General features: G+C 43.9%; 1 protein-coding gene across 5 annotated transcripts in view; it reads right to left on the bottom strand.

Annotated features, from left to right (window-relative positions):
* The window catches only part of SNCAIP (synuclein alpha interacting protein), a 157,342-nt gene that overhangs the window by 54,128 nt on the left and 86,431 nt on the right, over window positions 1-16,783 (bottom strand). For all 5 annotated transcript variants that reach the window (XM_049649070.1, XM_049649071.1, XM_049649069.1 and 2 more), the window contains exon 3: window positions 7,901-7,973. In XM_049649070.1, coding sequence (XP_049505027.1) covers window positions 7,901-7,973 — 73 coding nt within the window. The remainder of the gene's footprint in view (window positions 1-7,900; window positions 7,974-16,783) is intronic.

Genomic DNA, 16,783 nt, shown 5'->3' with positions numbered 1-16,783 from the left:
GACGGAGCACATTTAGTTTCGGGAGACAAAAAGGATGTTTTCAGCAAGAAGTAGGCAGCTCTCAGAGGTGCCATGAAGCCCTGAAAGTGGTATTCTCCACACCCCTCCCCAACCCCATTGCACATGCTCACACTTGTGCCTTGGATTGGGAAGACGGGACAGGGAAACCACTCACTCTCCCTTATGAGAGGATGGAACTGTGGAGGCCGCACAAGGTACAAGTCACTCTGGAGGCTTCTGTATCGCTTCTTCCTTATCTCTTAGTTTCTTCTTTCCCTTCCCGCCTAAAGGATGCTTATCTCCCTACTTCCAAAGTTTCATCCTTCCTTCCCACAGACTTCCGTGAACTCACTTCTACCAAGATTTCTTTATCAATGTAGAGGGTGGGGGATACGTTTCTTAGAGTTCAATAAAAAATAAACCAAAACACGAGAGAGGAGACCCCTTCCCCGAAGTTTTCTTTCCCTTTAACATTGTGTTTCTTTCTTTTCTTCTTTTTTAAGTTTATTTATTTTCAGAGAGAGAGTCCCACAAATGGGAGAGGGGCAGAGAGCGAGAGGAAGAGACAGGATCCCAAGCAGGCTCTGGGCTGACACAGGGCTTGAACGCATGAACCATGAGATCATGACCTGAGCCAAAATCAAGAGTCGGACGCTTAACTGACTGAGCCACCCAGGCGCCTCGGTCTCATTTCTTAATTCTACAATGCTAGTCAAATGTAGAAAATTAGGGAGCTGTGGTATTTGTAGCTCTGGCTAAGCAAACATAAGAAATGTTCATGGAAAGAGATGACGGGGCAAGTGTGTGATGTATTTAAGCTCTGCTCCTTCTAGCCCCCACTCGTTATTTGCAACATGACCAGAGGTTTACTTTGAACTTTTCCATCATCCCCCTGCTCCTATCTTTCCCCGCACTGACTTACACCCTTCCTCTCAGAAACATAAGCTAAGTGTTAACAGATTAAAGGCAGAGGTGGTCTCTCCCTCTGGATGGGGAGGCAGGTCTACTTTCATGGGTAAGTTTTGGGCTTCATTCAGAACGATGGCCGTGCCCATTCTGTAGCAGCAGGAAAAAGCAGCAGCTAAAAATTTCCCTGCATTATGATTATAACCGTACAAAAACAAGACCTCAGGAAAAGAAAGGCTAGAAACAAATGTAGAGTGACATTTTGTTTTGGTGGCAGGATTAGTTGTAGTTTTTACCTTCCACTTTTTTTCTTTTTATCTTTTTAGAGAAAGAGAGAGAAAGCAAGCATAGCTGGGGGGAGGAGCAGAGGGGGAAAGAGAATCCCAAACAGGCCTGCACTATCAGCACAGAGCCTGACCTGGGGCTTGATCCCAAGACTCTGGGATTATGCCTTGAGCTGAAATCAAGGGTTGGACGCTCAACCAACTGAGCCATTCAGGCACCCCCCTATCTTCCATTTTTCATAATGGATTATATCACCTTTATAAGTGTAGTTTTGGTAAAGAAAAAGAAAAATAATTGTTTTACTTGACTAACATTCTCATCTAGATGTCTTATTGTTTGCACATTTTTACTGTGGTTAGATAACTGAGATTTTTGTCATAGTTGTTAGATTCTTTGCCATATTGGATTGAAGTGTTCGTTTTCTTAACTGAGATTTTAGAAAATGTGTTTCTCTCTTCTGTGGAGTCCATTTTGCATTATATCATATGAGATACAGTCATCAGCAGGCCTTCCAATTTAAACTGCCCCACCAACCTTCACTTACAAGCTTTTAGCATTAAACCTTAATAAAATTGAAGATAGAGGGGTTATATATTTAGCACCATCAGCTACGTTACAGAAGGGTCACGGGGATAAATTTCATGTCAACTTACTCTTTTTGCTGCTGGCTGAAATCCTTGAAAATCTTTAAAAACGACATATTTTCTTATTTTATTTATTTATTTTTTTAATATTTATTTATTTTTGAGAGACAGAGAGAGATAGAGCATAAGCAGGGGAGGGGCAGACAGAAAGGGAGACACAGAATCCGAAGTGGGCTCCAGGCTATGAGCTGTCAGCACAGAGCCAGATGTAGGGTTCGAACTCACGAATCATGAGATAGTGACCTAGGCAGAAGTCAGACGCTTAATCGACTAAGCCACCCAGGCGTTCCCCCCACCTTTTTTTTTTTTTTAATTTTAGACAGAGAGAGAAAGAGAGCACACGCTGAGGAGAGGGGCACATGGGGAGGGAGAGAGAGAATGGTAAGAAGCTCCATGCTCAGTGTGGAGCCCAATGCAGGGCTCAAGACCAGGACCCTGGGATCATGACCTGAGCCAGAATAAAGAGTTGGATGCTCAACCTACTGAGACACCCAGGTGCCATGAAAACCAAATATTTTCTAAGGTATGGCGTTTGTCACAAAATCTGCTCTCAGAGAGGCTAAAACTATAGCAAATGTGCAATGCGTTTAAATATACAACCACAGTGCCTTTTACTAAGTACCTACCAGATTTGAAGTTTAAAAAGAAAGGCTTTCCTTTGCTCCCTGTAATGTAAATTGTAGTCCATATTATGTAGGGTTTAAAATTCTTTCAGAATTGGGGTGCATGGATGACTCAGTCGGTTGAGTGTCCAGACTTCAGCTCAGGTCATGATCTTGTGGTTTGTGAGTTCGAGCCCCGCGTCGGGCTCTGTGCTGACAGCTCAGAGCCTGAAGCCTGCTTCAGATTCTCTCTCTCTCTCTCTCACTCTCTCTCTCTCTCTCTCTCTCTCTCTCTCACTGTCTGCCCCTCCCCTGCTTACACTCCTTCTGTCTCTCTCAAAAATAAAACAATAAAAAAATTTTAATTTCTCTCAGAGTCTGTTGTCAAACACATCCCAGGGCCATTTATTACTGTTACATAACTGAGTTTTCTCTCCTCGGTGCATTCTCAGTTCTCAGATGCAGAGCAGCATTAATATTTATCTGCCTTCTTTCATGAGAAAATTATCCAATGGGCTTAGCACATGCGTATTTGGAAAGAATCACAAGACACTGAAAGCACCATGAATTGAAACCTGTGTGCATTTGAATGTCCAATCAGTTAAAGAAAACTCCAAGTCAATGAAACTGAGTATGTCTGATTTGAACACCATATGTCAACATACATTACTCATCATCTGGAGAAAACTGTACGGCAGAGTTAACACTCACTGCCTTGTGCTGTCCTCTTTTCCTTCATGAGCAGCAGGGACTAAGCGGAGGATACGTGCAAATGTTTCACCAATAACTTCATTTCCCAGGTGCAAGTTTTCACACATAACTTCCTTGCTGCTAATCCTTGTTTCACACCAGTAGCCACCCATGGCTCCTGGGATGAAAATTCCTGCTCAGTTGACTCAACTTCATAGGGCTCTGGAGTCAGATCTGGTTTCAAAGGCACCTGCCAGGTCCAGAATTTTGGGAAAATTATTTATGCTCTACGAGCCTCAGTTTCCTCGCCATTAAATTGGGCATAATAATGGTCTTCCCTCAGAGAATTATCCTGAGGACAAATAAGCTGCTTATGGAGGACCTGGGACACTGAACACCTAAGAAATAACGTGGATCTCTCAACAGCACCAAGGAGCTCCAAAGAGAGGCCAAGTCTGTCCTGAAGGGTGCAATTTCTAGTACTTCACCTCCCTCCGACCTTGTTGTGGGACCTCCAGTACCTTCACACAGCTTTTCAAACTTCTTTTCTTGCAAAAATCTGAAGCTCAGTCACAGTGCAGTGTAACTGATGGAAGATAGTTTGAAATATTATTCCTGGCAGAGGAAACTGTATATTTCAACAGGAATCGAAGTCCTCGGCTAACAGAAGGGCACCTCTAGGACACGGTCATGCCCATCAGAGAGCTAGTGGAAGTGAGTGGGGCACCGCCCCAAGCCTCTGACAACACTTTGCCATTTGCCTTTCTCAATGCCCACCATGGGGCTGCACCAGGGTCTAGGGATGGGGGGCGGGTGGTGAGCTCTAGGCTGTATGTCTCATGGAAGGGCTTCCAAGGCCACCAGCAGGCTCTTCTGATGTTCCGGCTCCTTGAGAGGAAAAGGCAGAAAGGACAGGCATGTGTGTTGTCTCTGCAGCTCACTTGGGAAGGCAGGGGAGTTGGGTGGTGAGTCTTGGCAGGCTGACCGTGGGGCTGACAGGCTCTCATCAGACCACACGTGGAGCCACCCCAGGGTGCTCAATTTAAAGGAGGGTGCTGGTAATTTTCAGTCATCCGCGAGACAACAAGAATGAGCAGGACACGCTTAAAACTCTGGAGGGAAACTTCAACCTGGAGAAGACAAGACCCGGAGGGCCTGCCATCTCTAAACCCTTGGCACCTTGTCCAGGAGGGGTGGCCCTTCTCCATGGATCCAAAACAAGAACCAGGACTGAGGGATGGAATTTCAGGGATGCTTATTTGGGCTGAAAGTAAACAATGAGCCTTTATGGATGGGCAGCCCCATGGGACCGTGAGCTCTCTGTCATTCGAATGAGCAGGAAGGATAATGAGGATCCCCGTCGATGGGCTTTGGACCACATGATTTTGGTTTTTGGCCTTTTAAAAAACTTTTTATTTGTAAGCCATTAATTTTTCTCATTTGTAAATACATTTATGAAAGTTAAAAAGAATCAGTACAAAGAACACCTGTGTACCTTTTATCCGTATTCATCAACTGTCCACATTTTACTCATTTACTGTATTACCTGCATGTTCACTTGCGCGGTCTATCAGACCAGATAGGTTTTGGGTTCCTTCTGTTGAGAGTTAGGATTCTACACACCGAGGCTTCTTTCCAAGTCACAAGATTTTAGAAAAATTGAAATCCTGCTGGTGGTGCTTTCCGTAGCACTTAGCATAAAGCCGAAGTCCGCGTACGTGATCGATCGATAGAGCCCTACAGAGTCTGACTCTGACCATCTCCCAGACCTCATCTTCATTTCGATCACCCTGCTGCAGCTACTCTGGTTTTCTTTTTCTTCCTCATACATGCGAGGCTCATTCCTGGCATAGGGACTTCGCACTTGCTATATAGCTCCTCTGCCTTCAACAATCTGCACTGGTTATCTCTGGCCGGGTCTTTTATTAACACTCCCAGACCCTCCCCTCTCCCCTGCCCCACCAAGTGCCCTCCTCCAACTCCTACAAGTTACTCTATCACATTGCTTCATCCCCTCTTACCACTGTGTGAAATGATCTGGTATTAATTCGTTTGCTTGCCTTCTTGCCACTCCCCGGAATGTAAACATTGTGAGAACGGGGGCCTTGTCTACATCTTACTTGTTCCCATGTCCTGAGTGTCAATGACAAAAAGTATTCAATTATTTGCTGAATGAATAAATAAAAAGGACAAATGGGTCCGAGAACACCTGGTCAAGGACTTGTTTGTGCAAAAATGGTTTTCAAAAGAGCCTTGATCAGGTGGAGTGTATTCTAAGCGAGGAGAGGTTTGGGGAAGAGTCTCCCCAGAGGCTGCCCCATCCAAAAGAAGGGGTGGACTCTTTTCAGAGGCCAGTGTGCCTTCGACTGCCGTCTGTTTGAAAAGATTACCATAAAGGTAGACATGTGCAAGGCCTCCTGGAGCCAAATCCTCGTGGGTAGTTGATATGAGCAAGAGTGGAGGGGTATAAGGAGGTGGTACTTCCATATCTGGATACCCTTGGAACTGAGAATGCCTCAATGCTTTCAAAAACTAGCTGTGAAAACTCTTTACTATGTTGATATTCCTTTCAAAGGAGCTCACAGATTATCTACAGTGATGCTACGGATAGATGGATTTTTCTATATGTTCTTTCTCTAGGATCACTCTTGCTCTGGGAGAAAGTAGTTTCGCAGCCTCCCAGTGAGGCCTACATGGGATGCTAGTAAAAGGCCTGAGTCTTGCCCACATACGTCCATTTCCTGTCAGGTCTAACTACTGCCGAGGACCTTGAGCACTGGGTCTTTGCCCTGGGTGAAGTCTAAAAGCTTTGACACTTGAAACTGGCCTCCTTCTCAACCAGAGCAGAAATGTCCAACATCACCTATTGCGCAAGAGGTGGGAAGACACGTGACCTGGAGAAAGTGAAGTGAATCAGCCCCAGGAAAAATGATCTTTAACGGCTTTGGTTAATGCACTTACCTCAGTAAGCAAGAATAGCTATTAAACAGAGAAGAGCAGTTCACCACAGTCTATGAGGCAAAAATGCTGATTTTGAAAGTTTTGAAAGGATAATATCCTAAAATTAAATTAATGCCACTAAGTCAAGCTATTTGAGAGGAAGCCTACGCGATGGAAAAAGAACCCACTCGAGAGGTACACTTGCTGCTGTTTGAATCCCAGCTCTGCAACTTAACTGCTACGTGACTGCAGGCAAGATATTTAACTTCTCTGCTGTGCCTCAGTTTACCCACCTACAGCATTGGCATTCTACGTACTCCACCCATGGGGATTTTAGGATTAACAGAGCTAATGTGAGGAAAGGGCTTACAACAGTAGCTAGCACAGAAACAGTAACTTCAGATACCTCACCTAACTCTAATCCTAACAACACCTGGTAACATTGGCAGAACAAGCTTCTTCTTTATTTTGTTGACAATCAGTTTGAGGCTGTACGTCATATGGGTGATAAGTCACTGAACCCTAACTTGGACTCAAGTCACTGCCCACAGTCAGCAATCCAACCTTGGAGCCTGGCGATGGCTTGTAAGGAGGCACATCTTTAAAAGCCTCATGGCTAGAGCCTTTGTTGAACCCACCAGAAACTTGACATTGTTTGAAATTAAAAGGAAAAAGATAAAGAAAAACCCAAAACTCTGAAGGTAAATGAAGACTTTTATGCGAATGTAGAACTATCCTCTGCGTTTTTGACCCAAACATTGAAGTATTACTTTCACTCACACAAAAAACAGAGATAAACAAACCTAGAAAGACTAATTATTTGTCCCATCTCCTCTAAGCAAAGTCTCCAAAGTAAACAAGCTGTCCAGGAAAAAAGTAGATTAACTTTGGGCAAGTCTTCGGTAAGAAAGGCCTAGAATTCCAGTAGCTATACAGGTAAGGGTCCTCTATGAAACCCGATACACATCATCTGAGGATTATCTGGAACCTTCCATTCCCCATGGTTCTCAGGATCCTAGCTACTATCAGAGGAGGTGAGCTTGGCACGATCAATGGTGGTACCTTAGGGCAATTACTTTGAAAAATAATAAACATCCTTTCTTAGTTTAATGCCATTGTATCATTTCCATCAACATCCTTTTTTTTTTTTTTTTTTTTTTTTTTTTTTTTTCCCCCTTTTGGGGGAAAAAGGGGAAAAAATTTATTTTTTTTTAAGGAGGAAAAAAAAACCCTAAATGTTTTTTTTTTTTTTTTTTTTTTGGTCAGGGGTGGGGGTGTGTGTAAGGAGAAAAGGTCAACCAGCTGGTTTTCATCTGTATGCCATAATTCTCTGTTTAGTTTACACTATTAAACTCCAAAGCTTTGCTTTAATCTTAACTGTTACAGTATGCCTTCTTGCAGATCCTATCATGTCGCATCCCTGATAGGGTTTCAGATTCTGGCAAAGCACCATCCCCCAAGCTGGTCCTTGCCATATGGGTAGTAAACGCATCCAACATTTTTTCATTGGCGCCTCCATCATTATGTTTTGTCACCAATGGTTTCTCGGGTTTTCAGTAAATTGCCGCGTATACTGTGGTTTGGAGCTGTCCAGATGACGGCCTACGTTGATTTGTAGACAGCCGAGTCCTCATTAGGGCCTCCCTGTCCTGTTAGCCTGTGGAGGGTGACCTAACATCTGTTCGTTGAGGGAGTGTGCGTAGGGGGGTGAAGGGAGAAGCTGTAAAGGAAAGACAGAAGGCAGGGGCAAGTTGTGGGAGGGGGAGGCAGCTTCCTGGAGCCCTCCGCTCTCTCGGAGTCAGGAGAAGGAGAGGGATGAGGAGAGGGACCTACCTGATCTGTCTTCGCTTTGCGCATCACATCTTCGGCACAGTTCGGGGATGGTCTTGAGCGACGTCACCGAGTACTGGATGGGAAGCCGGAGGAGAAAGGGAATAAAACAACAACTTAAAACAAGAGCATTGCATTCATTCAAGTGGCCAGAAAAACCAAAGCACAAGAAGTGACACTTGAGTACAACATGTAGATCCAGAAAAGTCTAATTTTATCCTCAACGGGCTCCTCAGTGATCTGGCAGTGACCCAAGCTCTATCTGTATACATCTAAGCAGATGTACATCAAGAAGGGCTATGTACCCCTGCTTTAACATGCAAACTGTATCCGGCAGACATTCTCTCTCTTGTTGCTTCTGCGACTTGTGGAAGATGGAAGAATTTTCTGGCCTTGAGGAATTTCCGGAAGGTGTCTGGAATACATGCGTTTTGAGTCCGATTGTGAAGGGCCAAGGGGAGAAGCACCCAGCTTCCTGCAGCACCCAGGGTAGCCAGGAGCCTCACCTGTGCTGATATTCTCTGGGCTACACCAACGTCCCTCATGTCGCCACTTGCCAGAGGTTTTACTGTGTGGCATCCGTGAGCTCCGTGGGAAACACAGGGGGTGATGTTATAAAGAGCAAGAGGAGCTTGGTTCTCTGTCTGGAAGCTAATCTGTTTTATGTATAGATTAGACCGAACTGAAAGAAACCAGCCCCCGGGATCAACCGGGCACCGACTCAGGGGCCAGCTATCAGGATAACAAATTACGACATAAGGGGGCATAAAACCAGAAGGGCTAAAACAAATGTAAAATCAATAGCTCTGATTTACGGGGGTTCTGTCTGATGCCAATCAATCTTTCTTTAGAGAAGGATGTTTTAAAACAAAATAGATAGGATGAACTATTTCTTTAATCAAAGGACCATCTTCAATCATACATTAACTCATAAAATCCAGCTACCTACAAATATTTGGCTCTGTACCTTTGGGAATACTGTTCTTATGGGAATGAGAATGTGTGATAAAGGACTTCACTCAGAATTTGGGGGGGGGAATGAGAAAAAAAACCTTTAATTAATCTGAAAGAAAAATGATCACGGGAAACTCATTAGGATTATTCTAGCATTACAAGTGAGGAATGTGTAATTAGGGTACATTTGTCAATAAGAAGGTACTCTAGTGAGCTTGATGTTGACAGATGAAGCGAAGGGTCTACATGGAGACCCCCCAGTGCTTTCCACATGATGGCAAGACAGCAAGACAGAGGGAGGGGGCAGTTGTATGTATTGTCAATTTGCCAACCGCATGTCACAAACAAATTAAATCTGCAGGTCTTGCAAGTGAAAAATGAAATCTCAAATGACCAATTAGAGAAATTACTCCTACCTGTCTGATGCAATAACATCCTGTTTATATTGGCCAGTCCTCAGAGACTACAGGTGCTACTAGTCAATCCACTCACATACTCAGAAAGAGGGAGGGCTGTCTCTTGAACCCAAACTGAACTTCAAGCATTTTTCCCCTTTTACAGTATGTTCTTTGGGGGATGGGGGTAACATAGGTACAGAAGGCATTTTTCTTGTTCCTAATAAGGTGCCTTATGTTCCTGGCCAAGTACAAGCTCTCTAAGGAATCCGGTAGCTTCTTGAGACCAGCTGGTACAGGTTAAATAATTACACAGTTTACAATTCAATTAAAACAGGGCCTTTTGTTTCCATGGCCATGCGCCCCACAAAAGCACCCTTTGGCAAAGTCTCACCCTTGCTCCTTCTGTCTTGTTTTGTTTTTCTCCCAAGGCAAATTTTAGAAAGAGGGAGCTAAAGATGGATTAGTGTTTAAATGGAGTTAATGATAAACTGAATAAGGTTGTTCACGGGGCTTAATGATATATATTTGATTAAACTGGCTGCGGGGCTTCCTGCATTTTCAGCCACATGCATCCTAACCGCCACCTCTCACCCCAAAGTCGGCTACATCAGAATCTCTGAATTATGAGCTCTACCCCCAGCTCTTCCTACGTGACCTCAAAGATCCTGAGTGTGCAGCAACTTTTAACATAATGACATTTAAGTTCGAGCAGCACAGGCTGCCCGGATGGTGTGGGGACTGAGCAACAGGCAGAGGATGAACCTCGCGGAGCCCCACGCACCACCTCAACCTGTGTTACCCGCGGCAGCTCTGTCTCTCCACCCTTGGCGTACAGAAAGTCACTTCTGTGACGTCACTTCTGTGACGTCTCAATTCTTTGGGAATAATGACCTTGAGGAAAAAGTCATGTGCTGTGCCTGGTGATGAAAATTACAAATACAGCCATCTGAGAAAAGGGTGATGTGTTGGCCAGACAATCAAAGTTTTGGGGAACCGTAAGGGTATGTGGAATGTCAAATTCAGCAAAGACTCCAATCTACACTGTGAACAAATTTACCATCCTTTATAAAGACACAAGAAACAGAATCAGTTTGGGTATTCGTTTCAGTAAGCACAAACGCTGCTCTCTGGATAGGAGATGAAGCTTAAGAGAATGTTGTACGGTCAGGTCACGATGGGAAGAGTGGCCGGAGAAACATACAATTCACAAAACCAACATGCGAAAACATTTTCATATTTGCACATTTGGGAATAAGCAAATGACCCAGGAAGTCTCTCTCGCACGAGTGCCTTGTCCTACCATCTGGGAGCTAAAAGGGAGGGCTCCCCAGCCCTTCATCCCAGTACAAAGGACAGATGGCCTTTTAGAAGGAGCTGATAGCCAAGCCACCTCATTCTCCGGACAGCGGCCAACTCCCTGGGCAACAACTACTGTCATTTTGGCCCTATCAGAACCAAAGTCCAAAGTGTCTTCCCTGTCTCTTGCTCCCAACCCCAGCCTTTATATTCTGTTCCCTTGATGCTTTTTATCCTTGGGTGATTAGAGAGAGGGGGGTTGCAGATGGTTGTTTCCTGGTTTTATGTCACTCTTGTTCTTTTTCGAAAAATCTTCCAGAGGTTAGTCCCGTAGAAATAGCCTTTGTGATTCAAACTTCCTTTCCAGGTCTCAAGAAAAGCCCCTTCTACAGGTGGACCAGTTGCCTCCACTTCTTCAGTGTGCATGCAGTGTGCATTCAAAGTTTAGTTCCACCTTCTGTACCTTGGCTGGCAAAGCTTTCCTCTGGCCAGGGAAAAGCTGCCTTTCTGCAAGGCCAGCTTGCGCTGTGCTTTCTGCATGAAACCCTGGCTAACTGCTTCAGCCCTAAATGACCTTGCTCTTTACTGCCCTTGGTAAAATACTGCCTTGCCTTGGGCTCTGCTGTTTCCTCGATGTTAGTGTTGGCTCCCACAATTGCCTGAGGGAACGGATGGTGTCTCTGACTTGCATATATACGTGGCACACAGTGGCTTATTAACTATTTGACTGGAATACCAAGACAAACACACATTTGATGGATCCCCGGCAGAATATTACAGCTGTTCAAAGGAGTTCTTTCATACTTAGGTAGTAAGTGGGCATTTCTTCCATGCTTCCATACTTGCACTCCAATTAACTGGCTTTCTAAAATGCAGATTTGACTAAGGTGCTTCTCTGTTTCACATCCTTCAGTGGCTCTGCACGGACTACAGGGCAAAGCCTCAGCATGGCACAGGAAGCCTTCCATGAGCTCGGACTTATCTCTTACCATTGTTCACTTCTTTTTTGATTGTGGCAATATGAAATTTCTTAGGGATGCCATATCTGCTGTTCTACCTGTCTATACTGTTAGGCGTGCCATTCCATCGACCTGGAATGCTATTCCACCCAGTTCATTAGGCAAACTTTTTTTAATTTTTCAAGATCGGCCTGGGAATCGCTTCTATAGAATCTTCTCCCACACTCCCAGATGGAAGTAATTCCAGCTTTCAAAGTGTGGTGTCTGGACCGGGGGCACAGACACCATCTAGGAAGTTGTTAGGAATTCACAGTCTTGGGCCCCATCCCAGAAACTCTGAGGGTAGAGCCCAGCAATCTGTATTTTTACAAGCCAACTAGATGATTTTGATGCATGCTAACATCTAGGAACAACTGCTTTATATATAATTTAGGCATAAATCCATTACAGAATCCATCCATGATATTTCACCTATATGTTTATGTCACTGCTTTCTCTGCTTCCTGAGGGTGTGGACAATATTGTGTTTACCAAAGATAGTGGGTACTTACTGAACTTGAATAAAATGAATTCCCCTATGTAATCATGATTTTAGTGGCAATAATAAAAACAGTAACAGTAATAGTTAATAGTTATATAGCCCTCATCTTCCTAAAAAATCCCTCATTATTACAAGTCTAGCCATGAAATTATGGTATATTTAAAAGAAAAAAACACACCTCTAATAGATTAACAGTATGGGTACTGGCTGATGCCTTAGCCTTCTGTATAAAGAACAATGGATCTGGACCCAGAAGATGCAGATTCAAGCCCCAGTTCTGGTATTTGTTTAGTTTTTAAATGTTTATTTTTGGGACAGAGAGCAAGGGCACACAAGCAGGGGAGTGGAAGAGAGAGGAGGAAACAGAGGATCCAAAGTGGGGTCTGAGCTAGAGCCCCATGGGGCGCTCGAATTCATGAACTGCGAGACCATGACGTGAGCTGAAGTCAGATGCTTAACTGACTGACCCCGCCAGGTACCCCAGGTTCTGGTATTTATTAACTGAGGTTCTGGACAAACCAGTCATTTCATATCTCTGGGGTTTGCTTTCTTTATTTGTAGAACACAGATAATCATATGTGGATAATACAAGTGAAGTCAGTTTACAAGCCGTGAAACGATGTTGAATGTTTTTGTCTCTTCTCCCTAACCTGTTTTCCACCTGTGCACACAGCCCTTCCCTCATCATCTTCATTGCCCTCCTGACTTTGAAGCTCAGTTGATCCAGATGTGGGAATTTTAGAGACAGAAGACGGGGTTGAGCTGGACTGGAAAGGAGAGCCCAGCCTGCCCCAGCACATTATTTAACTTCTCTTTGGTCTTTCCTCCTTTATGAGAGTCCATGGCCAAGGGCCGACACTGAAACATTCCTTTGCGAACTCGAGTTGATATGACACAAGACAATCCTACACATCCCTGCCTGAGCCAGTCAATTTTGTCACTCAGCCATGCAAAACAGTTTGAGCGTGCATGGGATTCATAATAGTGCGTGATTTCTACACCAAGCCATAAGGATCTCTGACCATCCTAGATATTGTTCAAGACTGAAAGGCTTTGGCCCTTACTCCTGAAAGCTGGAGCCAGTTGGGTGAACATGCAGACATTACTCAAGCGGTAATGAGCCACAGGGAAAGAATAAAAGAACTAAAATCCCAAACACCTTTTGAAGCTAGAGACTTTTAAACAGCTAAGGTCTCATTAAGTTTCCAAAAGAAACAATTAAGCCAGTCATCCAAACAACCATCCTGAAATTCATGATTTCTCACAAAGCTTTCCAAAATTCAGGCAGGCATCTCAATACACACCCAGTGAAACAGCAACTGTGTGTGCACGCAAAGCTGGCAGTGAAAGCAGACACACCCTGAAGCGAGGTTTTCAGAAATGTAGTATTTTCCTGAAGTCTGGAACTCCTCTCCAGTGGCCTGCCCTTCCAATTGAGGAAGGTGTGTCCTGACTTCATGCCTTCCCCACAGAGGATGTGGCATTAACAGTCCACCCCTTCGCCACTAGCCCTCCACTTGTGCTCCTGTCTCTTCCCCTCCCATCCCTTCAGGTCTCTGGCTCTGCCATCATCCCTCGTCCCTCCATCTTGTCAGTCACCCTCTCGACATCAGCTCTCTCCTCTGACAAACAAGCAGCTCTGCCACCTGAAGACATGCTGCCTCCTCAGTGAATCATGGCCTTTCTTGCTCTTGTGTTCACTGCCATCTTTTTTTCAAGAATTGCTGTGGTTCTCTTCTCTCCTCCCTCATCTCTTACATTTGCTCTTCTAGCCACCACAACATGGCTTCTGTTCACTACCCCCAAAGGCCCTGCTCTTACTATGCCCTTCAATGGGTCTTAACTGGAAAATCCAACCATTCTCTTTTTTTATCATGACCCAATCCCTGCTATTTACCCCTTGCTCCTTTAAATTCATTAGATACCTCTCTCCCTTTTAAGATCCCTTAGCATTCCTCGTGTACTTCTGAAAACGATTTCCCAGTCTCTTTCATAGAAGCCTCTTTTCCCTCGTCCCATGTGGGACATACTTCTACGCAGTTCCGTTCTCGGAATGTTATTCCTTCCACATTCCATGTTTCACAGGTGGCCATACAGATGCCCACAGTCTTAACGACCACCTCTACATAGTACAAATACTGGCGATCTATGTTTTCATACATTCATCCCAGACGGCTTTAAATACCTTCTATCATTTAGGCTTTGTGAAAGAAAATTATTACAAATGATCCTCTTTTCAGATGCATTTGATTTTTGTTCTTGTTCCTTGTTTTTATTCTATTGAGAGGGTTTTTTTTTAATTAATAATAATCAAATTCTTGGGGTGCCTGGCTGGCTCAGTCAGTTAAGTGTCCTACTTCATGGTTGGCCCTGCATCAGGCTCTGTGCTGACAGCTCGGAGCCTGGAGCCTGCTTCAGATTCTGCGTCTCCTTCTCTCTCTGCCCCTCCCCCACTCACGCTCTGTCTCTCTCTGTCTCTCAAAAACAAATAAACATTAAAAAAAATTTAAAAAGATAATCAAATTATTTTACGCTAAGACATATTTTGTAGCTGGTATTTGGGAAAATTCAGTAACTGTTTTGCCCATTTTAAGAGTTTACCACATACAGCATTATATTGCTCATATGTGTAGTTAGGCAAAAGATGAAGGTCCACATTGGCAAGTGTGGTGAGATATCACAGCAATGAGTGGTCCCCCTTTGTGAGGACAAGTGATCATGGATGAGAAGAGACCTCAATGAACTGAGCCAACCACAGGTAACCAACAAGCCCAGCAGCAGTCATTTTCAACACAGGGGTTACATATATGGTTTCTGCAGCCAGACCATCCATGTTATATCCTGGCTTCACCATTTTCCAGATAATTCATATTAGTTACTTAACCTCTGCCTACCAGTTTCTTCACCTGTAAAGCAGGGTAATAACGGTGCTTATATCAAGAGCATGCTGTGAAGACGATGAATTTAATAATGTAAAGCCTAGGTAAGAGTGTCTGATACATACTAAGTGTTCAATAAATGCTAGCCATTACTTACATTAACAAGTATACAAAATGAGCATGTGGAAGTGAAGCCAAAGCAACGGCAACTATTGAGGCAAAAATTCCAAGTCACAAAAAAATTGCAAAAGAAATTTAACTTGCAGTAGGACACAGGGCTGGCTATAATACTTGTTCAGCCTCAGTGATGGTCTAGTTTCAATTGTGAGCCAATTATCAATCACCACAAAAATATAAAGGCCGTCAAGAACAGAGTTTGATATTGTAATTAAATCTGACCTTCTATGGATTCAACTGGACATTTCATAATATGCTCAATTATTATTAAAGGGTCCTGGAAACTCTAAGAACATCGATCCGGTCTGTGTCATTCACCCGAGCTTAGAACTGCTCTTGGAACACTGTAACTGTTTAATACATGTTGTTGAGTAGATCACCACTAAATCTAGTACATAAAAGGTAAATAGTTTGTGTGAACAATCTGCATTGCCAATCTAATTTGTGCTATAACTCATAAGCAAGATAAGACATTTTAGGGCTATCTGCAGAGTAAGAGAAGAGCAAAAGAAAAAATCTGGCAGTTGTTCATTCTTGGAAATCATTCTATCTATAAGGCTGCTCTCCACATTCTCAGGAAGGGGTATGGAATCCAAGATGTTAAGTCTGGGTCCCCAGGTTCTGGTCTTGGGCTCTTATACTACCTATGGGACATGAACACATCGTTCATCTTGTCTGGACTAGATTATTCCTAATTCCTTTCCTGGCAGGTGTTACCGAAACAAGAGAACACAGACGACACAGGATAGTAGAACAAGGCATGAGGTTTTTGATAACGGGCACCACAGGAGGAAGGAATGAAAGGTAATGCAGACTTGAATACAAGACATTTGCAGAAAGAACATGTGAACACCCGATAAAAGTCGATCATACTGGGACACACTAAGAAGATAAGAGCAGGCAACCAGGCAACTGCTAGGAAGGGCAGGGCTGATAGACGGGACAGTGAAGAAGGGACGGAGGTGGCCAGAGGCCATGTGAGAATCTTGGCAACCTTGTAGGGGAGCACACAAGAAAGTATATTAGGATCTCGCTCAGGTAGATTTCTTGCTAGAGAGGAGGGGCAAGCCAGGTTCTCTTTACCTTGATTAGCTTTACACTCCTTTTCACTCCTAAACTCAAGGCAAAACTTATATTCTTGATCCAATCAACTCTCTGCTTGAGTCCACTTGATAAGCTCTATGTGCCCTTTCTTGGGGCCTCCCACCACAGCACATGGCTTTGTGGAAATGTAATGAAATCTCGGAAGTGTCAGTGGATTGCATTGAGTAAAAAGTGGTGCACACAAACCAGACAGGGGCAGGCATTGTAGTGCAAGGTTGGAAAAATGTGAGAATCCACTAAGAGGAGACTTGTTTACCAGAAGAAGTTATTTTCCTACCACACTGTGGCTCAGTCACTCAAGGAAAATGAATCCATATCATTCTGTGCTATTAGTCTAGGCTTCAAGGGCTTGGGTCAAAGGTTAGAGTGAGGTGGAACGGAATTTATTCATTATGTTCTCATGTGGCTTGCACAAAAAACAGACTGTCAAAAAAATGTCATCTTTCACCCATTGTATTCACAATGGTACAGAAAGGTGGCAAAGCTTCCTGCGGAGGAACAGAGTGTGTCCTCACTTCTGTCTGTGTGCATGTGCAGGAGTATATTTACATGTGTATGTGTATGTCCATACGCACACA

Source organism: Panthera uncia, assembly GCF_023721935.1.
Source record: "Panthera uncia isolate 11264 chromosome A1 unlocalized genomic scaffold, Puncia_PCG_1.0 HiC_scaffold_17, whole genome shotgun sequence".
Lineage (NCBI taxonomy): Eukaryota > Metazoa > Chordata > Mammalia > Carnivora > Felidae > Panthera > Panthera uncia.
This window is presented reverse-complemented; position numbering and strand designations above follow the sequence as displayed.